This window comes from Larus michahellis, chromosome 7 (assembly GCF_964199755.1).
Source record: "Larus michahellis chromosome 7, bLarMic1.1, whole genome shotgun sequence".
NCBI lineage: Eukaryota > Metazoa > Chordata > Aves > Charadriiformes > Laridae > Larus > Larus michahellis.
In genome coordinates, this window is record NC_133902.1 from 4,642,529 (window position 1) to 4,665,623 (window position 23,095).

General features: G+C 47.5%; 2 protein-coding genes across 11 annotated transcripts in view; one reads left to right on the plus strand and one right to left on the minus strand.

The window, feature by feature from the left end:
• The window catches only part of NUFIP2 (nuclear FMR1 interacting protein 2), a 39,875-nt gene extending 18,170 nt beyond the window's left edge, over window positions 1-21,705 (minus strand). For 2 of the 10 annotated variants that reach the window (XM_074593616.1, XM_074593615.1), the window contains exons 1-4: window positions 21,087-21,705; window positions 20,692-20,783; window positions 20,067-20,108; window positions 754-4,321 (exon numbers count right to left, since the gene is read on the minus strand). In XM_074593616.1, coding sequence (XP_074449717.1) covers window positions 754-937 — 184 coding nt within the window. In that variant the 5' untranslated portion in view covers window positions 938-4,321; window positions 20,067-20,108; window positions 20,692-20,783; window positions 21,087-21,705. Of the gene's footprint in view, window positions 1-753; window positions 4,322-5,443; window positions 5,512-20,066; window positions 20,109-20,691; window positions 20,784-20,909 lie in introns of all 10 variants that reach the window. The other 8 variants (XM_074593612.1, XM_074593609.1, XM_074593607.1 and 5 more) reach the window with 8 other exon arrangements.
• A 402-nt stretch (window positions 21,706-22,107) lies between these two features.
• Window positions 22,108-23,095, plus strand: part of TAOK1 (TAO kinase 1) — a 68,941-nt gene continuing 67,953 nt past the window's right edge. Inside the window, exon 1 of the mRNA XM_074593618.1 lies at window positions 22,108-22,249. The gene's annotated coding sequence lies outside the window, so the exon portion shown is untranslated. The remainder of the gene's footprint in view (window positions 22,250-23,095) is intronic.

Here is a 23,095-nt window from a genome sequence, read left to right on the forward strand (position 1 = left end):
CCCTGCGCCCTCCGGGGGCTGCACATGGGGGCACCACCGACACCCCCCCGCCATGCGAGCCAGGCCCCTGCCCACCCCCCCCGCTTATGTAAATGGACATTTCAAGGAAAAAAAAAAAAAAAAAATGTACATGGCATTCTGGTTCTTGTAATCACGCCCTTGCTTGGAACCCCCACACCCCCCCCCCAAAAATGGTATTTTTTTGAAGACGCAGCAGCCGAGCAGACCCCCCGGAGGGCGATGGGGGCTCCCCCCCAGCCGGGGCTGCCGGGCCCCCGCCTCTGCGGCGCTGCCGGCCCCGCCACATCCCCTCTCCAGGCCGGCCCCGGCGCCCCCCCGCCCTCCACGGCTACGGGCGGCGGCCGGAGGCCCCAGGGCCGCCTCCTCGCTCCCGCCGCCGGGCCGGGCCCCTCCGCCTTATCTGACTCATTGATTTTTTTACGCTCATCAATTTTTAACCAGCGCCTCACCCCCCTCCCCGGCCCGGCCCGGCCCGTTCCGTCCCCCCCCCGACTCGGCGCGGCCCGGCCCGTCCCCACGTGCCCGGCGGGCGGCGGCGGTGCCGGCGGGCCCCGGCGGCTCCCGCAGCCGCGCCGGCCCCAACATGGCGGACAGGAAGCGGCCCCAGCGCGGCGGAGAAGCTTCCAGCCGGGCCGGGGGAGGAGGAGGCGGAGGAGGAGGAGGAGGAGGAGGGCCCCGCCGCCGCCGCCCCGCGAAGGTCACAGGCCCCGGCCCGGCCCGCCCGCCCCCGACCTGCTCTCCGCTTCGGTCCCTCCTGGTGCTGCGGGCCGCCGTGCTTGTGGTCGTGTCGGAGCGGCGGCTTGGGCTGGGCTCGGCCGTCGGGCGGCGGCAGGTAGGCGCTCTGCGGGTGGTGGTGGTGGTGGTGGCCGTAGTAGTAGTAATGGTGGTGATGGTGGTGGTGGGGCTGCTCCTCCATGGGGGGCGGCTGGCGGGTGGCCGGGCCGGGGCCGGGCTGGGCGCTCGCTGGCTGGGGCCGTGCGGCTCCGGCGCTGGGAGGCGGCTGGCGCGGGGGAGGCGGCGGACTGGCAGCGCCCGCCCTGCGATCAGCGAGCCGCGCCGCCGCGACCGCCCCCCGCCCCGCCCCGCCCCGCCCGGCGGAAAGGGAAGCGCCCGGCGGAGAGGAGAAGCGAGGAGAAGGTGGGGAAGAACTGGGCCGGCAGCCCCCCACCCGGCCCGGAGAGGTGGAGCGGGAGCGCTGCCGGGGCTCCAGCCGCGGGGAAGTCGGGAGCGGCGGCGCCGGGGGGAGCTGCGGAGGTTCCTTCCTTCCTTCCCTCCCGGAGCAGCCGGAGCCCCGCGCTGCTCCCGGGCTCCCCCCGCAGCCCGCCCGGCAGCAGCGCAGCCCGGGACGGTCCCCGCTGTCCCTCCCCCTCCCCGGCCCAGCACCGGCTCCGGAGAGAGAAAAACAGGTTCCACTAAATGCTGCTGACAGAAACGCTGGAGATTTTGAACCGTGCTTAACAAAAAATAAAAAAAAAAAAAGTCAGAGTCAGGTTGTCGGAAAGCCTGAGGGCGGAAGGGGGGGGGCACAACTTGAAACTTGTCAAAATTTGTAACGTGTTTCATATGCACTGGTCATCCCCCCTGGAGCGTGTTCGGGGGTGTTTGGCAGGGAAATAACCCCCGCTCCAGCCACTGTGCCACAGCAGGAGAAGGCCAGCCAGGCCTTCCCCAAAGATCGCCTCAGTGTCCCCCTCCTTGCACAGCACAAACAGACACCACCGACACCCAGGTGACAAAACTGCTTTATTTGAATGCAGAGGAGCGAGGAACCGAGGCAGGAGTTAATTGGGAGGGTAGGAAAAGGGCAGAGAGAGGGATGGAGAGAGCCCAGACTGACACGCGGAGGCTGGAGTCAGAGTCCTGGCTCAGGGTTCCTCGCTGCTCCGGTGTGATTAATTACCTCCCAATACTCAGCATGCACCGCATCAAACACGGAGGAAGAGTGACAAAAGAAAAAGTGATCATGTAATTAAAGACTGCTATAATTAATGTGCACAAAAAGAATAAACAGGCCGCATAGACAATCTTAGAAATAGTATTTCCTCGCTTCTCTGGGCATTAAAGCTGCAAGTGCAAGCCCTTCTATTTATTTTTTTTTTTTTAGTATTTTAATAAAGAAAACAATAAAGTTCCCGTGTCCAGAAAGCTCTATCAGACTTCGGCTCTGTTCTGCTGGGCACTGTACAAAAGACAAAGCCCTTGCCTGGAGATTTTTACAGTTCCCCAAGTTTTATTTCAACAGAAGATAGTTTGAAAGTTTATGCCTTAAGCACAGCTTCCCACTCCACCCTCCTCTTCAGTACATAGGAGGTAAAACTTTTCCTAACAGAAATCCAACTTCTACAATAATATAAAGGATTTTTTTTCCAAGATTTGAGGTGCCCGAACTATCACGAGTTCTGTGCCAAACTGACCCTGCAGTTTACATTTCTTTCAGCACAATGCAAAGCAGTTTAAAATGCAGTGAAACCATTTAAGCAAGCAAATCTGAACTTTGGGCTTTACCCATGCTCTCAGGAATAACGGTCCTCTCAAATGCTGACTCATAGAGTGACCTCACATCGCTTCGGAGACAAGTCTTGAAATGAGGAGTCAGGCTTTAATCACAGTTGACATTTTATAGGTGGCTTGGAAGAATTTATTTTTAATATAAGGAATTGGCTCGGAGACATAAACTTCAAAAAGACTCTGAAGAAAGCAAACAATTACGGACAAATCAGCTCCGCAGACGTGTTAGACCAGAAATCTAAACACAGAGGGCAGTGGGTTGTCTCTTCGTGAGAGACAAAGCAAGATTTTGCTGCTTAGGAGTGTCCTGTTGTCAGTATTATATCATCTAAAGCTTGCAAAAACAGATTTTAAAAAGTCCAAAATAATACAGCCTGGGGCCCATCACCGTCAGTAGGACACCCGAAGCCCAGGCACCCCACGCCGTGAGGCGGGTAACTGCCCGCACACCCCGCGTCGTGCGAGGATGCATTTTAAAGGTACTACAAGTTCCAGCATGCAGTGCTGCTCCGTGGCCTGGTGTCTCCTACCTGCCACGCTGGGACGTGTAGTCTTCAGAAGCCAGGCTGCATATTAATCCCATCCTTAGCACGATGTTGCACCAGTTACGCCGCGTATTAATATTCAACAGTTGTTCGGGATGTGTTTTCCGGAGCTGTGGAAAAGGGGAACCGGAGTCTTCCGTGCCTGCTCATCTGCAGCGGTTTTCATTGTTGCTGCTCTCGGAGTTTGCCAAGCCAACAGGGTCTCGTGGAAAGGAAAGAGGTAATTTTCCTTGGAATTCCACACCCAGTGCCAAGTATTCCCACATCCAGGCACAGAGTTGGGTACAGCCAGCATAATTTCTAGCTCAGTAATTTATCCAAAGCTTTATTTTATAAAGCTTTGAAGTAGATGGCTTTTCAGAGAACCTGCCATTTAAAGCTGCAAAATGAAGGTGGCGAGGAATGAATCGACTGCTACAGAACACACGGGAAAGTTTTCCTGGAGAGTCTGACCCGAGATGAGTTTTGAATTCATATGAAAATTCAGTTAAACCAGGAAGCTATTCCAGTGATTATTTTTTTTTTTAAGAACAAATAATTTCCTTTCAAAGGCAATCTTCTTTAAGACACTAATTTCCATTAAGTGTTTTCAGGCAAGTTAAAACTGAAACTATAAAATTAATACATGAAAAGAAAAATGCTGGCTTTGTAATATTTCTTGTGTCTGTCTCCTATTTAAAGCTCAACATTGGGAAACAGCAAAATTACCATATTTATAGATATTGGGAAGGGCTCTTACACAAAGTATGTGCGGCATTTATTTACATTTTTTTACCACAGTGTTTTCATTCATAGCAAGGGTTCAGACTTGCAAACTTCTCTATATTCTAACACATCCAACCTAACAAAGCGCTCAAGCAGATGTTTAGTTCCAGGTACGTCTATAGCCACGCTATTCAAAACCTCGCCACATTTGGCCCCTGAAATCCAACGTATTTCAGTACAATGCAGTCATGATTTACCAGTTGATATCCAAGCGTTGGAGGAAGACTCAGATCTCAGAAGGTGTTTAGTCAAGATGGATGACAGGGGTGACAGTGCTCCTTGCAGCCTTTTGCGCGACCGGGGTACAGCTATCCTCCCGCGGCTCTCAATACCGGCCTTCACAATTACGCTCAGGTAAGGTGGAGCTTCTCCTTGACTCCATTTTTGTACTCTGCTGTGTACATTATTTATAGCTACAAAGCCCGTGTCTTTGAAGACTTCTCTCTCTAGAGACTTTAGATAGTAGACTTTGGGTTAGAGGTCTTAAAAAGCAGAAAAAAATAAAAAGAAAAAAGGATTTAACCCCTAACTGAATTGTAGGAATGAATACCGTGGACACGTATCTGTCCCATCCCTAACAATTTAAGCATTTCCATCTAATAGCACATGCTGAATTAAGATTTCTTTTTTTTTTTTCCTAAAAACTTAATTTCCAAATGCCATAAGCACACTACTTTAATCCTTCATTCAGTCTCCAGAAAATTAAGGCAGCCCAGCATCAAAAATAACCGTAGGTCAGAGTTTTGTGAGGCAGCAAACCTGACGTAAGGGCTAGCCGCTCCCAAAAGGGAAGGTCATCTCTCTGCCTCTGCCTGCTTGCCTCTGCCCTGCCCTCGCAGCACCACTGGCGCTTCTCTGAGCCTGTTTGAGAAATGAAACCGCAAGGCAATTCTTCAGATGAAAAAGTGCACATTTTTATTCTGGTTAAGCTTCCTGAACTGTTTCACTGAGGAACCAGACAAATATTAATGCCCTTAAAGTTGCTGTAACTACAGTGACTCAAGAGTTGCCTTCTACAGCCAACCCTGCGGCAGGGATGACCCCTTCTGGGAATCGGGCAGTGGGGACACAGCTGGGGTTGCATCCACTTAAGCCATCTAATTTTATTTTGCTCATATTTGTGAGTCAATCCCCTCGAGTGCCCAAAGAGGCATGGCGTGACCACCCTTCAAAGTGTTTTGAGAAGCTATAACGGAACGGCTGTAACCAGTGGGGCTTCCTTCTGGTGGCTACATCCATTGTTTAATAGGACTAGATCTGAGGAACGTCCCCTGTTGTAAACACATTGAAGTGCTCACACAGGCATGAGTAACATCTGCTGCCCATATCTGCATGAAAAATTGTTTACTAGAGTGCAATCACATAAACTGGAGGCAGCTTCTTGGACACATATAAGAAGCAGCACAGGAGGCAGGCTAGCAGGTCAGCCTCAGCCAAGTCTCTCATCGTTCCTTGTTCGGGATTTCAAAGAATCCCGGCTCTGGGCTTTCAGACAGTTCTGGATCTCCTCCTGCTTCCTGGGATCATCACAGGCACCACAGAGAAATCTGCACAAACACCTTCCAAGGTGCTCTTGCAAAAACTGCCCTGCCTAACAGACCTACCGCACAGGCAGTCTAGCCTGACTACACGGGGGACTGTATCAGTCACTGCTTGCAGTAGACTTTGACCTCTGGAAGACAAATGAGAAAAAGCTCAATCCACAAATCCCAAGCACTTTTTATCTCGTTATACAACACAACAGTCACAAGGTCGCTAGTCACTTACATTTCATTCTCATTGCATTTGCATACCAAGCATGCATTATTTTGAAACAGCGATTTTTTTTTTTAATTATTATTTTTCAAATATGCATTGGGTATGTCTGCATCTGGCACGTGGGGACTTAAATATTTGTGTTTGCACTCAGGGTCCCCAACCTAACAATGCCCGGCACTGGCAGAACATCGACTCTGGAAGAGTTATTATTTGAGTTATTACTACGATGGCTGTTTCATTATGTGACACAGGGCAATGACAGTTGAGTACAAGATTAGGGATCGAGATGAGCCCTTGTCTGAAGGAAAATTAAAAAGACCGGGACCATTCTCCTCCAAGGGAGCGAATAGAAAAGTCCACGGTGAAGGTATTACAGAATGCATAGCCTAGAGATAGCAGTTTGAGGACTTTTATTCACCTTATTTCAAAACGTAGGAACACAAGAACATGAAGGGAAAAAAAAGAGTTAATTAAAAGATAAGCAACCACCTTCTAATGTTTTGCATAAAATATATATGGAATTCACTGACATGCAACATTGTGAAGAGCAAGGCATTGTTAGTATTCTCAAAGGATGGGCATTAATTCAGCTAAAAGTAAATATTTAACATCTAAAATAGAGGTTTTAGAAGGATTATTATCTATCATTCTTCAGGGCACAAATGAGCTTCTACGCCTTAAGATTTAAGAGGAGATTTCTGCTAGGTATGCAGCACCTGGAGAACTCAAATAGAAGTGGGGGGCAGAATTTAGTCATCATAAAACCTTCTACTCCAAAGCACTCATGAACTGAATATAAACAAGACAGCTGATGGCTGTAAGCTAGACAGAGAGGAAGATGGAAGGCACCAGAGACCTTTAATGACTGACAAGGCAAACAATGGCCACTGCATAGCAGATGCCTGTTAATATCTAGATTCCACAGAGGGGTTCTTGCATCCTCAACTTAAAGGATCTATGCTCCAATTTATAAAATTCAGGTATTTTAGTTACTTAGTGACAAGTCTGCAAAAGACAGACAAAGGCTAACTCTCGCCTCATCTTTAGCCCTACTTCCTTATCTTGGAATCTGGTCCACAGTGCCACTCTTGTTCTCCCACGCAGTTTCTTTGCTTCACTGCTTACCTACTCATGACGACTGAATTACAGGACAAAGGCTATTGTTCGCAGCAAAGGGTTTGTGGAACAGCTATTCTGGCACAGCTCCCCAGGTGGAGATACAGTTCATATAGGCAAAAGAACTCACTAAACCATCTCCTTAAAAGGCAAATTGCACCACCAGAATAAATCATCTCTACCTCTTTGCTTTTTGCATGCCATCATTGCTGCAGGGTTAAGTCTGGGATTTTTACATTCCAACCTGCATAACTCTTCTGGCAAGACTAGTAGTTCCTTGACCAGGAAGACAAGATGGACCAGGAAACAAACAAAAAACCACCACAAAAGAAGGGGGGGGGGGGGGGGACAGGAAAAAAAAAAAAAAAGAGCTTGTTTTGTTTTCTTAACAAACTGCTTCTTTTTTTTGTACATAGTGAAAGAGAAGAATGAATGAGTGAGCCATAAGCACTATCTTGGTTAACAATGGGAAGGGGACTGAGTCCAGAAGTCACCTCTGGGATGGAGAAGAGCAGCTGAATAGCAGTACACAGCAACTCTTACAAAAGAGTTTATTTACTACATCTAGGGAACAAGGATATCATGTCCTAATAAAGCCATAGTGAAACACAAGTGAAATCTAAAGACACATCATAAAGAACTCATCTAGAATTGAACCAGAATTCTAGATATAAGACCCCCACTCTACTGGAAAGTAGCCTAGGAATGCATACACCAAGTCCAATTAATAACGTTCATTCTTCATTATCATCTTTACACTGCAACAGACCTCATGTTGGCCCCAGGAAAGGATATGAGTCAATCCTTGACTAACTGGCTCTGATTCACTAAGGAACCAACATATATAAAATTGCTCAAGATAAAAAAATGCTAAGGTTTGCCTCACTGATAATTTATCTAATGGCTGCTAAGACTGGAGTAATAGGAGAGAGATGAGAGAGAACAGCACTACATTGCTATGGAAACTAGAATTTTCAAAATAAATACCTTTGCAGAACTGAGGCTGCAGATCTAAAATAATCCAAACTGCTTTCGATGTTACGTCCCTTTGCCACGAGATCCATCCGGGCTGACCAGCCAGGCATAGGCAAAAAGCCTGCATGCGGTGATATAAGATATCCAATGGCTCGTGTTCCTTATCCCAGCACAGGTATGGGCTCTCAATAGAAACCTCAGTGTTTGGTCTGCTACCTGTACAATTTTGGGAGCCTTTCTACCACACAGCCAGTCTGGCCATGCCAATGCAAAATGAATCCATAACCACTTGGGGCAGGAAGTGTTACCTTTATCCCACTATACTGATAATCCCAAATATTTGCAGAGTCCTTTTTTAATTATTAAGTAAACTAAGACAACACAATACATAAAGCTTTGTGAAGTTCTGATTCCTTTACACTAGGAAACTCCTTACCCTGCAAATGGCTCCACTGCAGTTACCGTTCAGGGTATCCAGTCCTTTGCCCTTCCTTAGTCCTGTTTTGGAAAGACAGTTGATAACTTCCCCACTTGCGCCTGGTCAAAGGGTTTCTCATTTTAGACACCCCACCTACCTCGTACCATCTCACTGATTGCTGCTGTAAACAAGTCGAGGCTCTAGAAATGCTGACTCACAGTGCTAGGACTATGGAAAATATTTAGAATTGCTAAAGAAGTGAAGCCCGGCAAGTTTCCTGCCCTTTCTCCTTATCTGTGAGCCCCTTGCCATGACAGGCTGTAATGAAGGACCTTGCTTCCTGAGAGGAGGCAAAGAGTAGGTACTTGCTTCCTAAAGATAGCCCAGATTCCTTTGACTTCACAGTTGCTAGCTAGTAATTGCAGGCAGGGGGAGAAAACCCCCAGTGCTTACAGCCACAGGGCTAGAGATGTTGAGAGATTAATGGCTCCTGGGTAGGCTCTCTTGCAGCATCGTTCACTTCACTGCACTTCTTGGGACATAGTCAAGTTCCTTTAAAATGCCTCAGAGTATGTGATGGAAAGTTATTCTTTACCTATAGACTTCACTGAACCGGATTTAGCTCCGATTCCTGCCTTCAGCATAGCTGAGTCAGTGCAGACAGGCAAATCACTATTTGCTTTGAGAGGGTTTGCCACCAATCGAGACACAGGCAAACAGCACTGGGTGCAAATTATGGTTTGCTGCGGGCATGCTAGCACAGGCAAGGAGAGGGACCTGTGCTTGCGCTGGACTGCGGGGATGGAGAGCAGCGTGGGGAGATCTGCGCTATCTAGATGGGAGCCAGTCTGGGTGCATTCTGCCTGTGTTAGCACACCGCTGCGCCCAAACGAATCGGCTCGGGATTTTATCCAAATGACAAGCTAACTGCCCACCACATCAACTGCCTGTTTCCCCCCCTGGGAATTGACCTCCTGTTGCAAAAGGCAGAGCGTTTAAGGAAACAAAGTTTTACACCCGCACGATTCACGTGGCAAATAACTCCAGGACGCCCAAGAAGCACGGAGCCTTTATGCCTGGCTGGGATGGGCAGGTTGCTGAGCTGCCTCCTCCTCCCATTACCTACGCAACTCATTTGCAAGGAAGCAGAGGCTGATGAGCTACATTTGCAAGCTGGGCAGGGCAGGCCAGGGAGCAACTCTCACTGAATGGAAGGAGCAGGCTGTGGTGAGAGCTGTATTGCAGTGCTCAGAAATGACTGCTAAATGGTCATGGGAGGGGTATTGAGTTGATTTTACCTATAACCTATTCTAAATACAGTCTGCAATCAACGCAGCCTGTATCTTCAAAATGCACTAGAAGCACACAACCAGGGATGTGGAGCTTCCTTTTTCATTGGCAGCTTTCATCTCAGCTTAGCTGTGCATCATATGAAATCCTTAGCGAGCTGATCTTGCGCATAATTCTCTCTATACTTGTCAATTTGGAGGTGCATTTGGCTGAAGTCTTCCCTCTTTCAAGGCAACAGGAACAATGTTGTATAGATGGAGACTGGGGCTGGTCCTGCAACGCTCTCACACTAAGCGAACAGTAACTATAGTGCTTTTGCTCTATTTATAGTCCTTACTAAAAGCAAACCTGAGGTCCTATCAGTCCTTCACCTCAGATAACTGCTGTTACAATGAAGATGGCTCAGTGTGAAGATGGCCCTACGTGAAGAATAGATCGGATCATGAACACAGAACAGCTGCTTAAGCAGAACGCAAGGAAAGGCAGCAATGATGTTGCTGGGCAGAGAAAAGCATTGCAAGAGCTTACAGATAGCCTCCTTTCTCCAAAGGCACATGCGCACTGCTATCATTCAGTCACATTTCTCTCAAGCTTCCTGGTAGCAGCATCAGCAAGTGCATTCCATCACATCTGACTGGCTACAGGACTCTGTCCTCATCTGACAGTAATGACCTGGCCTTAATTTTTCACAATTTTGTCACCTCCTTCCTCTCTTTCAGCACCATAAAATCACTAGGCATGAAACCTGCAGCACAAAGGAAATTCTTGCTAGCACAGCCTGCTGCAGTACGCTTCCCTCAGCAGCACAGGCGACTGCAGGCATGGCAAACCTCTCATAACCTACATTAGATTCCCCTAACATTTCAAATCAGGCACTTAACTTCCAAACTTGGCTGAGACTTCTCTCCATGGCCAGACTTAGTGTACACAACAGAGATTAAAGCTCTGAGGATCATGGCAAGCAGCTTTGCTCCTTTGGTAAAATGTAATGCTTTAGAGCAACAGACAGTTCAACCCCATAAAAACAGCCTTTTTTTTTTTTTTTTGGCCCAAGGACAAATATTGAAATCCCCTTAGAACTAAGGGCCATCCAGATTTCTCCACATGCAACTGCACTATAAAAGAAGATCAGATCTCTAGTCGAATGGCTACAGCAAAACACACCTGACATTGCCAAGGCCATAGCCTCTGATCTGCCACCGGCCAGAGGTGATGTCACGGGCTGCGTTCACTGTCTGGAAATGAGAAGCAAGAAACACCCTGCTGGTGGCTGGCCGGCCAGTCCAGTGACACATCCTGACACGGGCCACAATGAGACAGAAATGGTCAGACTGATGCTTCTTAAACATCATGGAAATAAAACCCCATGAGAATTCATCTGTGTATAAGCACACCAACTTGGTCGTGTCAGAGGGTCCGCCCAGGCCTCTGATGCTTTTGTCCATCTCTCTTGCTGCACCTCCTTAGTCCTTTCCCACCCCTTAAGCATCTCTCTTTCCTCAAGGCTGATTAGCTAATTAAACTGCTGCTGTTCCCCCTTTGTTTACCCAGTTCTACCTGCACTGAGCAGCAACAAAAGTGCTCTCCCACTGATGCCACTACTACCTTTAAGAAAAAAAGCTGACCTGCAAGCTATTTTTAGCCACATTGTAAAGTTGTGGAGCTATTTTGGTCACATCTCTGTATTGTAAGCTGCAGGACGCTGACAGGTTCTGTTTGCCCAGGGCAACAGGGGCTTTAACTGTGAATGAGAACAGCTTGTGACTTTGCACTAAGGCTTCTCTGCCCTTCCTGTGCCATAAGACTTTACACCAAGGTTTGATTTCTCATCATTTTAGAAGAGAGCAACACATCTTCCTGAATTCTGCTGGGATACCAGCGGCTCTGTAGGGCCTTTGCATTGTTGTCTTCTAGCCTTCCTTGTTTCTAGGCCTGCAGAAGGTGGTATTTATTTTGTGGGCTCCCTCACTCCCATTTGCCTCACTCACTAGGAGGAGACAGGTGTAATTATGAGTCCACAAAGACACTGGACAAGATTTTATCAATCTTCCTTTGCATCAGACCTTTGCAAAAGATGAATAATCATTAGGCTAGTGTCTGCTGAGAAGTTGGGCGCATGTAAGTCTATGGAGGTAGAAGGAAGAGCAGAAAGGAACCATTTGCATAGCAACATGTTGTTCTGAATACAGACTAATGCCTGGAAGCTCGGGTACATCCAGGGCATCGGGCAGAAGGTGCCTGGTCTAGACAGTTGTTTTCTCTAGAGTGCCCAAGGGTTGGTTGCCAAGTTTGCTGGGGCTACGTAGCAGGTGCAAAGCACAGGCAGAGTAGAAGCCAAAGCAACTGGATTTAATAGAATTAAACCCATAGATACAAAAGGAAGCTTGAAGGATAGGAAATATGAGAAGAAAAGAAAATACTGGAAGTGGTGTGTTTAGGACAGGGATGGATGAGTCAGGTCTATAAAGGAGGAACAAGGGAGTAACTGTATATGCAAGTTTTTGAACAGCTGTCAGCCATCCCTCCCCAAAAAACTCCTCTTAGGACTGAAAACGCCTTTTTGGACTACTCCTGTCTTCAGCTACAGTGCATGTTTTCCTAAGACACTTCAGATGGTGTAGTGGTATTAATAGTCGTGCACCTATTTGGGCCAAGCCTCTCATGCCACAAAAGAAACCATGAAGTCACATTTCAAAGTCCATCTTATGTATTTCCCCCCCAAGCTTTCTTCTAGAGATTCTTCTTTAAGAGAGTTTTCATGCCAAAACTTACATCCTGCTCCTAAGGTAAGCCACTCCTTACTCTACTGATGCAACCAGCACCTGTTTTCATGAGTCAGCAAAACCCACATCTCCACAGCAGGATCACCACCTGCTCACAGGATGGACCGTCCCAGGCAAACAATGGCAACCTGTTGCAAACAGATTTGATTTACAGAGCATCACTGTATTTCACTGGGTATTTCAGCAGAAGGAGCTGTTTTAACTCATTTGGTCCCAAGCAAGCGTCAATCTGTCTGTGTTATACACGTTACAATCTTCATGCCAGTGAAATTAGCTGACCATTAACTAATTTTGTGACATATAAATTAGAACTAGCTTAGTAAGAATTTAACTTTTTAGTCAATAGGTGGAAATGGCACGGACAGAATAATATTGTTTAATATGTTGTTATTGTAGCAGGATAGAATGGAACTGCTGCAGTTCAGATCACAAACAGAGATGCGTCCAGCAGCAATAGGTCAAGACCTGTTGGGTCAAAAAGCTCAATGAAGTGTTTTGTGTTTCAGCTTCCCTCAGAGCTATGCACAAGACTAGCAGTAAGCGTTACATAGTGAAAACATTTTGGTGGGATGAAATAACATAGCAACGTGTTGCATTTTTTTTCCCTGATGAGCTTCAGCAGCCTTGCTTTGGGACACTGCATAAGCAGGGTAACAAACACAGCAGAACAAGAGTGACTGTCAGAACGGACAGAACAGATAACCTGTCAGCTCCTGCATGGTGGACCCATGCTCCTGCTAGCAGAGCTTTCCCAGTGCAGGGAGTTACTATTTTATTTTTCATCAACTGTCTAGATCCTTCTATTTCATCCATTTTCACACAATTTATTTTACTGTGAGAGCATTACTGGAATCATCACTCGTCTCCACCAATTATTTAATGAAGACATCCTATCACCATCTCCACAAGGCAAATATTTCACTAGCAAATATAAAGAAAATGCAGTTTTAAATATTCCTGCACCTGTTCTATTTCCTGGTATGGAAACACCAGGCACACAGTAACAAATCACAGGCAGCTCACCCCACAGACGTAGTCAGAGGTCATCCACCAATTGTGTGGATCCAGACAAGTGCATATAATATGCTTTAGCTGACAACTGCAATTGTTCCAAGCCTCCTCTAGGGAGTGCAGTCGTAAAGGAAGAAATGAAAACTGCAGCACACACGCCAGCTGGTAATCGGTGACTCAGGACATTCAGGCAGTCACAAATGGTGTCAGTCCATTTTCAACTGAACACAAGGAGCAACAATGAGGTTTGAGACTGATGTAAGAACAAGATTCTACTAGAACCCGAGGTATGCTTTAGCATATGAAATGGAAGTCTGCCAAGATACTAAAAAAAAATAAGATGTAAATCAAGCAATAGGACTTCAAATACTAGATCAATCATTTAACCCAACACATCTGCAGTTGAATGCAGTGTGGGCAGCACTGCTATGGGGCTTCTATCTCTTGCCCACTAGTATATCATGCTTCATATTCATCAGATCATCCAGGAAAGCACGCTCAGTTTCAAAACATCATTTAGGCCTTGGCCTCTGTGCAAAGAACAGCAGAGACATTCATTTCTAGAACTAGCTGTATTTTGTGTGTATGTGCACATCTCTGTACCAGAAACTCAGCAGAACCATCAATTTTTTTCACCCTGGATTCACAAAACAGCTAAGCAGATAGTATCTGGCTGATCTTCATGGTAAGGAATCATGGATGAAAAGGCATAAGGTTGCCTATTTCCTCCTTACAAATCGCATGCATGCCTCAACTCTATGACCTTCTATGCCTTACTTAAAGAAGCACCAGAACATAAAATGAATCTGCTCAGAACAGGATGTCTACCCCAAAAAAATAAGATCCATGTTCCCAGTCTCAAGGGCTGGGGGTGGGGGGGTGGGGAAGGAATGCAGAAATCAGAATACCATAATACCATCCACCTGAGGCAAAGGGAAGGAGAACGAACTTGCCAGGTCTGGATAGGAAGAGCAGGTCTGCAGCAGGGACATAACTGCATTCAGACAGGTGCCAGGCTCCATCCCACAGCAGAGCAGAGGACACAGTGACTTCTGCAAAGTTATTTACTGCTTTGTAACAAAGCAGCTCTATTGCATTTCCTAAGGATGGTCTCCCTTAGTGTTGCCAGGACAGCACACCTTTAGAAGCAAGGTGTCTTTCTGTCCTGCCATGTCAGACATTCTTTACTTTTCTAAGTGCTACACAAGAAGTTGCTGTCACAATAACTAGGGATTGCATAGTGATACACTGAAGCAGATATCTTTTGCAAGATTCTTGCTCTCTCACAGGGTGCCAGGCTCCAGGTTCCTCATTGGAGTTGGTAAGGAGCAGCAGCTTTGAGGACAGCAAGTTCTAGAAGCCAAGAGACAGCAACCATTGCTGCTTATGGATAAAGCTGCCAGGCTAGCACAGACAACTTTGCCACATACAGAAATCACCTACAGCAAAGCAGGAACAGACATTCCTGTATCCTAAGGACAGGAACTGGAAGAGTGGCCAGGGATTTCACCTTTAGCAAGGTGTTCAAGTGGCAGCAGATACCTGTGGGGCAGTGCCAGCCTTGTGCTTTTTAGAGACTAAAAGTTCCCTCTGTAGCAGATGAGAGGACAATAGTTTCTGCTCTGTCTGTTACAAGATGTGGATTCTGCAGTTAAAATGTCAGCAGCTGGCTCAGTTCAGACCTAGCAGCGTTGCTAGTATCTGTTAGTGTTTAACAGCCCATGGGAAGGAGGTAGAGGCACTGAGCACAAGCTTCATGTTTACTCAGCAAGCACCAGCTGAAGAGAACCATCTGATTTTTAAACTCCTGTTGCCTCCCACTTTTTGTCTCATCATCACACTACATATCTAAGCTACACATGTAAGGTACCACAAGCTAATTCACTCATCCACTCCCTTTATTATAGCCCCTCTTGCTGTTTTCTCACCTGTCTCCCTCAACTAGCATACCAGTAGCCCTATGTACTAACATGGGGGGGGGGGGGGGGAAGCTTCTAGAAGCTGTGATAAATAAAAATCCTCCCTTGCAAATAACAAAGCATCTCCTCCCTGACCTGTCCCATCCACTCTTAAATTTTCCCACCAGCATCAATTTCTATTCCTGTCTTGAACAGTTACAGGTGCTTTTTAATAGAAGTGCGGGAAAGGCAGACTTAACATTAAGAGATCCTCAGAAATCTGTAAGAATATTTCTGGAAGGATACATCTGATTTCTAGGGGGAAATGTTTAATGATGTATGCATTATCACAGTCTCAGAACTTCATTCTCCACCTATTTAGGATTCCCACACTGGTTTACAACCTGCCTTCACATATGAGATGTTGAAGCTTTCAATGAGGTCACACCAGACTCTGACAAGCACTGATGGGTGAGTCATGCTGCAGTAGCCAGAGATACTAGCAACAGATTTGTTAATCTGTATGCAGTCTAACTCTTTTGCTGGTCTAGAATCTTATTCAAGAGTGGAACGCAATGCCTCAGAGATAGGTGACTGCAGAATTGCTGAAGAGCAAGGCCACATATTCACAACTGTTTTACACATTATAATAAGAATCAGTTCCTGGGAGTATGTTTACAACAATGCAAAATGGGTCATTTTACCTATAAAATGGAAGACCAAGATCCAGATGGGGTCAACAGCAGAGCTGTGCATTGCAGATCACTGGAAAAGCCACCATGCTGATAAGAAACCTAACAGTTCTCAGAAGAGTTCCACCAACTCTTGCTCCAGCAGTTTAAATCATCATCTCCAGCAGGCTGCTCTTCCAGAGGCTACATCCCTGTACCAGGGTCAGCAGGTGTAAATACACATCTGTACACCAGCCAATCTAGCACAAAGGCCAGTTTAGTAACAGCATCGTTAGGTTTGGGTTTGAGCTAAGACATCTAACCATAACCCAGCAGTGTCAGGCACAGAACAAAACTCTCTTCTGCTGGCTCTGCTATGGGGTGGGGAGGGAAACCTGTGGAGAAGGACGAGGCCAGACAACAGCAACGTCCTGAACCACCACAGCAAAATTCAGTGGAGCTTGCCCATGAAAGCTTTGGAAGTGCGTCAACAGGGACATAGAAAACCACAGAACAAGTGAGATATGGGGTCTGAGTGCATAACAGCGGAAAAAGTTTCTTCGTTTTGGCTCAAATACTGGACAGTCAGAAAAAGAACAAATAAGAAAGGGAAGAGGCAAAGTAAACCTAAAAGAAATTCTGTAGAGGGAGAACAAAGAAATGAGGTGCTGTTGTATTTTCATTGTCACGAAGCTAAATTAATCTTCCTAAGTCAAGCAGAAAAATAATTGTTTAAGACTTCTATTCAGAAGAAAGCGTGAGCAGCAAATGCCAGTGGGACAACTAACAAAAGATGTCTTCTCACAGAGAAAGAAAACCACCTGGAGATTGCATAACTATAATGAGTTTCCTCCCAGTTTCACATTATTAGTCACCTTTCACCCTTCTCTGCCAAAGGCCTTTTCTTATACATCCATCCAAGGACCAGAGCCAAGACACAAGCCTTTCCTGTGCTGCTTCTTTCCATCAGTCGCTCGTCAAGGTCAAGGCCTCCACAATACTGATCCTTGCATTCCAGCCATTTTGAATCGACTCCAGAGTAAAACCCTCTTCACCCCTGCTGTTGGGTAAAGATCTGAGATATCTGAACAGACCTTCCTTATACTCAGTTGTCATGGCCTGGAAAACCAGTTAGTTTTTGGACCAATACATGTTGATTTTGCAGTTAATAGGGAGTTAAAAACATTGTTAACGACAACTGTGTTTAAGAGACACCCCAACACCCCACTTGTCTTTAAGCATCTGATCTGATAGATCAAAGTGCAATGCATCTTGTTGTGATGTATCCATCACAATATGTTATACTGATATTTTCTGGAACTACTTACTAGCATCAGTTCATTTGGCATGAATGTTATAAGCTATGTATAAAAAGAGAGCACCTGAAAAATGACGGCTTTATCAGCTTATTGTTATTCCATTGCAGAGAAGGGTAAAAAGAATTCCTAGGTGTCCCTGGGCAACATGTATTACAAAAAACCCTGAAAGTAATCAGAGGAAATATAGATCTTGCAAAACGAGAAATTTTTTTTCAAGTTCTGAAAATATTTCAAAGCAAAACCACTGCAAAGATACATTGAGGAGCCCTCTCTGGCAGAAGGCATGCCTACCTTAGAGTCCCCTGGAAACCTGTTTGACTCAGGTTGAAATGACCTACTGGCATTTATTTGTAATTGCCCAGCATGGCAGTTGCTGAGGAAGGAAAAGCTGTTGAGTCACGCTGCAAGCCACTTTTCCACTTTTGTCTGGTTGCCCAGAGGGTAGAGTGGGACAGTCAGAAGGCTGCGATTCTGTTTATGCCTCTGTCACTGATTTCCCATAAGACCTTGGTAAGTACTACTTCTTCTTGTGCCACTGTTTCCCCACTTCTTAAGAGATAAAACCACCCCCTTGACTCATGGGACAATCATAGATGCACAGCAAGGAACACGTTTGTTTATCTAATAAAAAGTAAGGGAGAAGAGTGAAGCATTATTATTGTTGTCATATAATACAAAAGTGGTTATGTAATAACATCGGTATTGCTTCATTTTTGTCGTTACGACATAACAAGCTGTCAGAGGGATACTGTCTGACATGGTATCTTCATCCCAGGAAATGTACTGAAGCATTTACCTCATTGATACAAAACCAGATTACAACAATCTGGAAGACTCTACCTCCTTTATTTTGACCAGCCTTTCTCTAGAACATGTTTTTCCTGTATAACCTTGTAACCCATAATAATGGCCCAAACTACACTGCAGAAATGAAGGCAGGTTTCATGAGCTAGTAAAAGCAAAACAATTCCTCACTCGTGTGTTTCACAACTAGTCACGCACTAAAACACATAAATGCTTATCTTCGCGATCAGAGAACAAGCTGAAAGTTAGTTTCTCAATCGGTACATAATACATACAAAGAACACAATCTAAAAAATCTCAATGCCATGAAAGAATAAGAAAACCTCTATAATTTGGCTAAATTGCATTCTGCTTGTATAATGACAAATCTCCTAAAACAAAAGCATTGACAACTGCAGTTCATAACTGCTATCATAATTAATAGCCAAATTTCATTGGCTCAAGTTTTACAATTTATTCTAAAATTTAAAATTGTTCACTTAAAAAAAGGTCAGATTAAAGCAGCATGTGGACGGCAGGCTGAGGAAGGTATGAGTGTGATTACAGCAGCTGAAACTCTGCCCTAATCACACTCTTATCTTTCTTATCTACTGGAAGTATTTATAAAGCAATGATTATCATACTAGGCCCCATCACTGCTCTGAGTTAGTTCTGAACCAGCACCTTCGTGTTGCTGTAAAAAGTTTATACTGCTAGAGGTGCTGTCATTCTGCTGAGACTGAAGGCCAAGCTTCTCATCACTTGAAGTCATTAAAAAAAAAATAAACTATGACACTTCTTTAGAAGTAGGGGTGTTAACCCCAATGTCCTGGCCAAATTCCCAGCTTGAGTAATTACAGTATGCCTTGAATAAATTCTTGCCACTGTTTCCGTTGGACACAGCATTGTTCTCTACTTCCTTTCCTACAATATTATGGAGTGCTGATGCATGCTCTTAAAGGTCCTGTCTACACTGCAATGTTGTACGGGTCTACCCCAGGACCAGCTCCACGGCAGAACATTGGGAACAATGTGTTGGAACCAGTTCTGCCTGTCAGCTGAACCGCTAGGCAATTTGTAATTTTTATTTATTGATGTTCTGGCACCTCCTTCAGATGGAATTAGCTTTGGGTATAGCTATCTGATAGATAAACTGGTGCAAATCCCAGATGCAGACATAGGTAAACCTGTTCAGTTCTTCTTTAAATGAACTAAATTTGCATCAGGAAATTAGCAAGCTAAGCTAAACTCACTTAGCATTCTAGATGCCTACTATAATCATCTGAAAAGACAGCAAGAGCACGCCTAGTAGCAGAGGGATAGAAAACCATGCTAAATGTGCCTATTTAGCTAGCAACAATAAAATCATAGTTTTAATACTGCCTGTTCCTTCAGAATGTCAGAGGACTTTTTCTAAACTGGTCATCCAAGGATGATACTGCTTATTTTCAAAGCAGTCACTGAATATGTATCCAATGCTTAACTGGTATTTTACGTAAAACACTTAATAGTTGATGATAAAGCATTATTCACGTTTTTCTGCAGCCACCATTAGAGACTCTAAGGATTTTTACCTAGAGCTATCATTATCTTTTCGTATGTGTAACACAAAGAGCTGAGGCCCAGACTCTCTGCTGGCGTTTGCTGGGTTAGCTCCATGGACCTCACTAACTGAAGCTTTTACTCTCATAATTCATGAATTTTAAAGGCAATTTGTCTGCAGGAAGAAGTAGAAGATTGAGATTCAGAAGAACCTGATTCTCAATTCCACCTTATGACCCCACGGGCAGACCACTCCCTCTCACTGCTCCACTTAGTTCTCCCATCGGCAAAAGCAAACGATACCCACTAATTTGACAAAACAAGTACAAGAACAAATTTATACTGATAGGCCATACCGAGCAGATTCACGTTAAAACACCATTGTTTTAACATTTGAAGATACAAATATTTACCTTTCAAGAATGTCCTTAATTTCCCCAGCAGCACGCTTCCAAACCCATATTATTTTAGAAGACAGAAACTGTAGTTTCAGAAAGTGGATGGTTTTATTTTTGTGCCATTACAAAAATGCCTTTTAACTTGTCAAACGATATGCTACAAATATCTTTGGCAGATGAATGAAACCAAGTTTCCTGTCATAGCTGCCAACTTCAAGGTTGAGATAATCAGATAAACCTTTAGTTTGCCTCTCCCAATACTTACAACAACATATGCTTGAAGCGATCCACATTTGTCTTACTTTTCCTATTGGGATTTGAAAAGGCAAAGTATCAGACCACCGCATGACAAGTCTGCAGAACGTTTGTTCACAAATAATCGTCCACAATTATTGCAGCCAACCTCCGCTCTCAACTTTTCTCAGGTTTCCCCCATTCCATGTCCCCAGTAGCTCTGCTTGGCTAAATGTAAACGCAAAGTTTAGACAAATAGTATCCAGCATCCTCCTCAATGCCTGCTGGATACAAAGCCTCCTTATGGTACAAAACACCTGTTAGTTTATGGGAAAATAGGAAGGAATTTTGATTTGCTTGTTTTATTTCAGCAGTATTGCTGGATTTACAGAATTTTACTATTTCATATGGAGGACACCTCAAAATTGTGAATATTTGCAGGGTACTTTATAACTGAGAACACTGTCCCTTCAGATATTATCCTGAATTTAAAACTGGAAGCAATCCCTACAAACACACCTTCTACAAACTTTGTGTCTGATATAACTGTTTCTATTAATTTATTATCAGGATGTCAGTACAAATTGTTATTTTGATGATTCCTTGCCCCTATACTTCTGAAAGGGAAAGCAACTATAAACACAAGGGAGACTGACCTCAGTGATTTCCTCTGTTCAGACAGCAGCACAATGCGCTTAAACACCATGACAAGGAGAGGTGGACTGTTTAGAATTCCTCCAGCTGTAATCTACAGTAAAAACAAATAAACAAATATGTGACTACAAGACGCGATAATTAATCCCTGCATGAAGCCAACTGTTATCTCGAGTTCATAGATGGAGATACCAAAGCACACAAAGGCTCAACAACCTACCAAGTTCAAAACCCACCACAGCTTGGGAGGCCATGTGCTTGGTCCATGAGATTTTGTTTTGTTTTGTTTTCCTCCCTTGGCCATAAACCAGATACAGTTTGGCCAAGAGCAGACAGCCTGAAACGCACCCATTTGGCCAGGCCAGTTGCACAAGAGCTAGCACAAGCAGACACCTACCACCTCCTGGGGTTATCGCCTGTAGCTGAGCCGCTCCCGGCGACTAAGGCTGCTCCATCCACTCAGCCATACCCTCACCCCGGCTGTGCTGCCCCAAACCCACCCTCCCCAGCCACACCTGCCCCCCACAACTCCCACCTGCCTCCAGGCCTCTCCCCTGCCCTCCTTCTTCATCCCCCAGGCCCCACACGCCACATCCCCATGCCCTCCTTCTCTCCGCTCCTCCCGGAGCCCCCATCGAAGCTTCCCCATGTCTTTCCTCAGTTTCCCCATTCTCCTTCAAGCCTTTCCCACCCCCCCCCGCTGAACTCCCCCTTCGAGCCTTCCACCCCGCCGAGCCCTCAGGGCCTCATCAGCGCACACCCCCCCCCCCCACCATCTTCTCCCTCAGGCCCCTCTCCCCTCACAGTCCTCCCGGTCCCCACACGGGCCTCCTCCAACCCCTCTTTCTCCCGCTCCCCCTCTTCTGGCACCCCACACCCCTCACATTCTACCCCCCACCCCGGCTCTCTCTCCTCTCCCTCAGCACCCCCTCGCCATAACGGCCCCCCCCATCGCCCCGGTTCCCCCCCCCGGCAAACCGCCTCCCTCGCCCCCTCCTCACACAGCCCCGCCCCTCCCGCGGCGAAAGGCGGGGGGGGGGAGAGGGCGGCGAAGTCTCGCGAGAGGGGCGGGCGGGGGCCGTTGGCTGCGGGCAGCGCGGAGCGGCGGCGACGGAGCAGCCGGAGCCCGGGCGGCGCTGAGGGGAGGCGGCAGGCAGGGAGGCAGGCGGCCATCCCGGCGCGGCGCGGCCCGGCCGAGGGACCCGCTCCGCCGCGGCAGGCACGGCCGGCGCCGCCGCCCGCCCTGCCCGCACGCTGTGCCCCCGCGGCGCGGCGCGGCCTGGCCGCGGCTCGGCGAGCGGGGCCCAGGCGGCGGCGGCCGTGGTGGTGGAGACGGCGGCGGCTGGGCGCTCCGCCGCGCCTGCCCTGCCATCTTAGGTGCCGTGCCCCGCCGCCTTTGTGCCCGCCGCGCCCGGGCACCCGCGGGGGCCGGGCCCGACGCCCCTCCGGGGGCGCCTCCCCCCGCGGGGCCGCCGCCCCTTGCCCCGCTCCTCCTCCTCCTCCTCCTCCTCCTCCTCCGCGGGGGGCCGACCGGCGCTCCCAGCCCGGCTGCGGCGGAGGGTAAGGCGGGCACCGCGACGGGGGGCTCGGCCGGGGCGGGTCGGCGGCGGGGGCGCCCCCGGGAGGGGTGAGGGAGGAGAAGGCGGAGGAGGAGAAGGGAGGGGGGGGGGCCCGGTGGGGCCGGCGCCTCCCCCGCCGCGCTCTGCGGCAGTGCCGCAGGACTCGGGGCTGCCGCCTCGGCCCCGGCGGCGGGCGCGGAGCGGCGGCGGGGGAGCGGGAGGCGAAATGGCGCTTCCCCTCAGAGGGGCGGCCGCCGCCGGCGGGGTGTTCCCCGCGGCCGCCGCTGTCAGGGGCCGGCAGAGGCCTAGGGCTGGGGCCGGGCTGCCGGCACCACCGGCCAGGCGTGCCCGACGCCTCCGGCCTTTTTGTCTGCGCGGCTCCGCTGGGCTCCGTCGGCCGAGCCCGGATCCCCCCGGGGGGGCTGGGTGTCCCTTAGAGACCGGCGCGGATTCCTGCCCCCTTTTTTCCCCCCCACCCCCCACCTTTTTCCCTTCCCCCCCCCCCCTTCCCTACCCCTCGCTCCTCCCCAAGTGGTGAGTTCTCAGTGTAAATACCATTTTGTTCGGTGCCGATACGGGATTTGGAGGAAAGTGACCTATTTTAAAGACCTTTTATCGCTTCCCCTCAGCATTGCATGTGGCGGACGATTCCGTTAGCCAAATAGCGTTTCCCAACCATTTTAATTTGTCAGATTAAAACGTCTCATGGAGGCTAGATTTCTGCAACCCGCGTGTGGGGATGTCTTTAGAAATAGCCTTCAGCCTGCTTTGCTGCAAGCATCTTTGGAGCATTAAGAGTTCACCTTTGTCACTGTGAAAGCAGAAATAAATATAAAGGCGATACCTG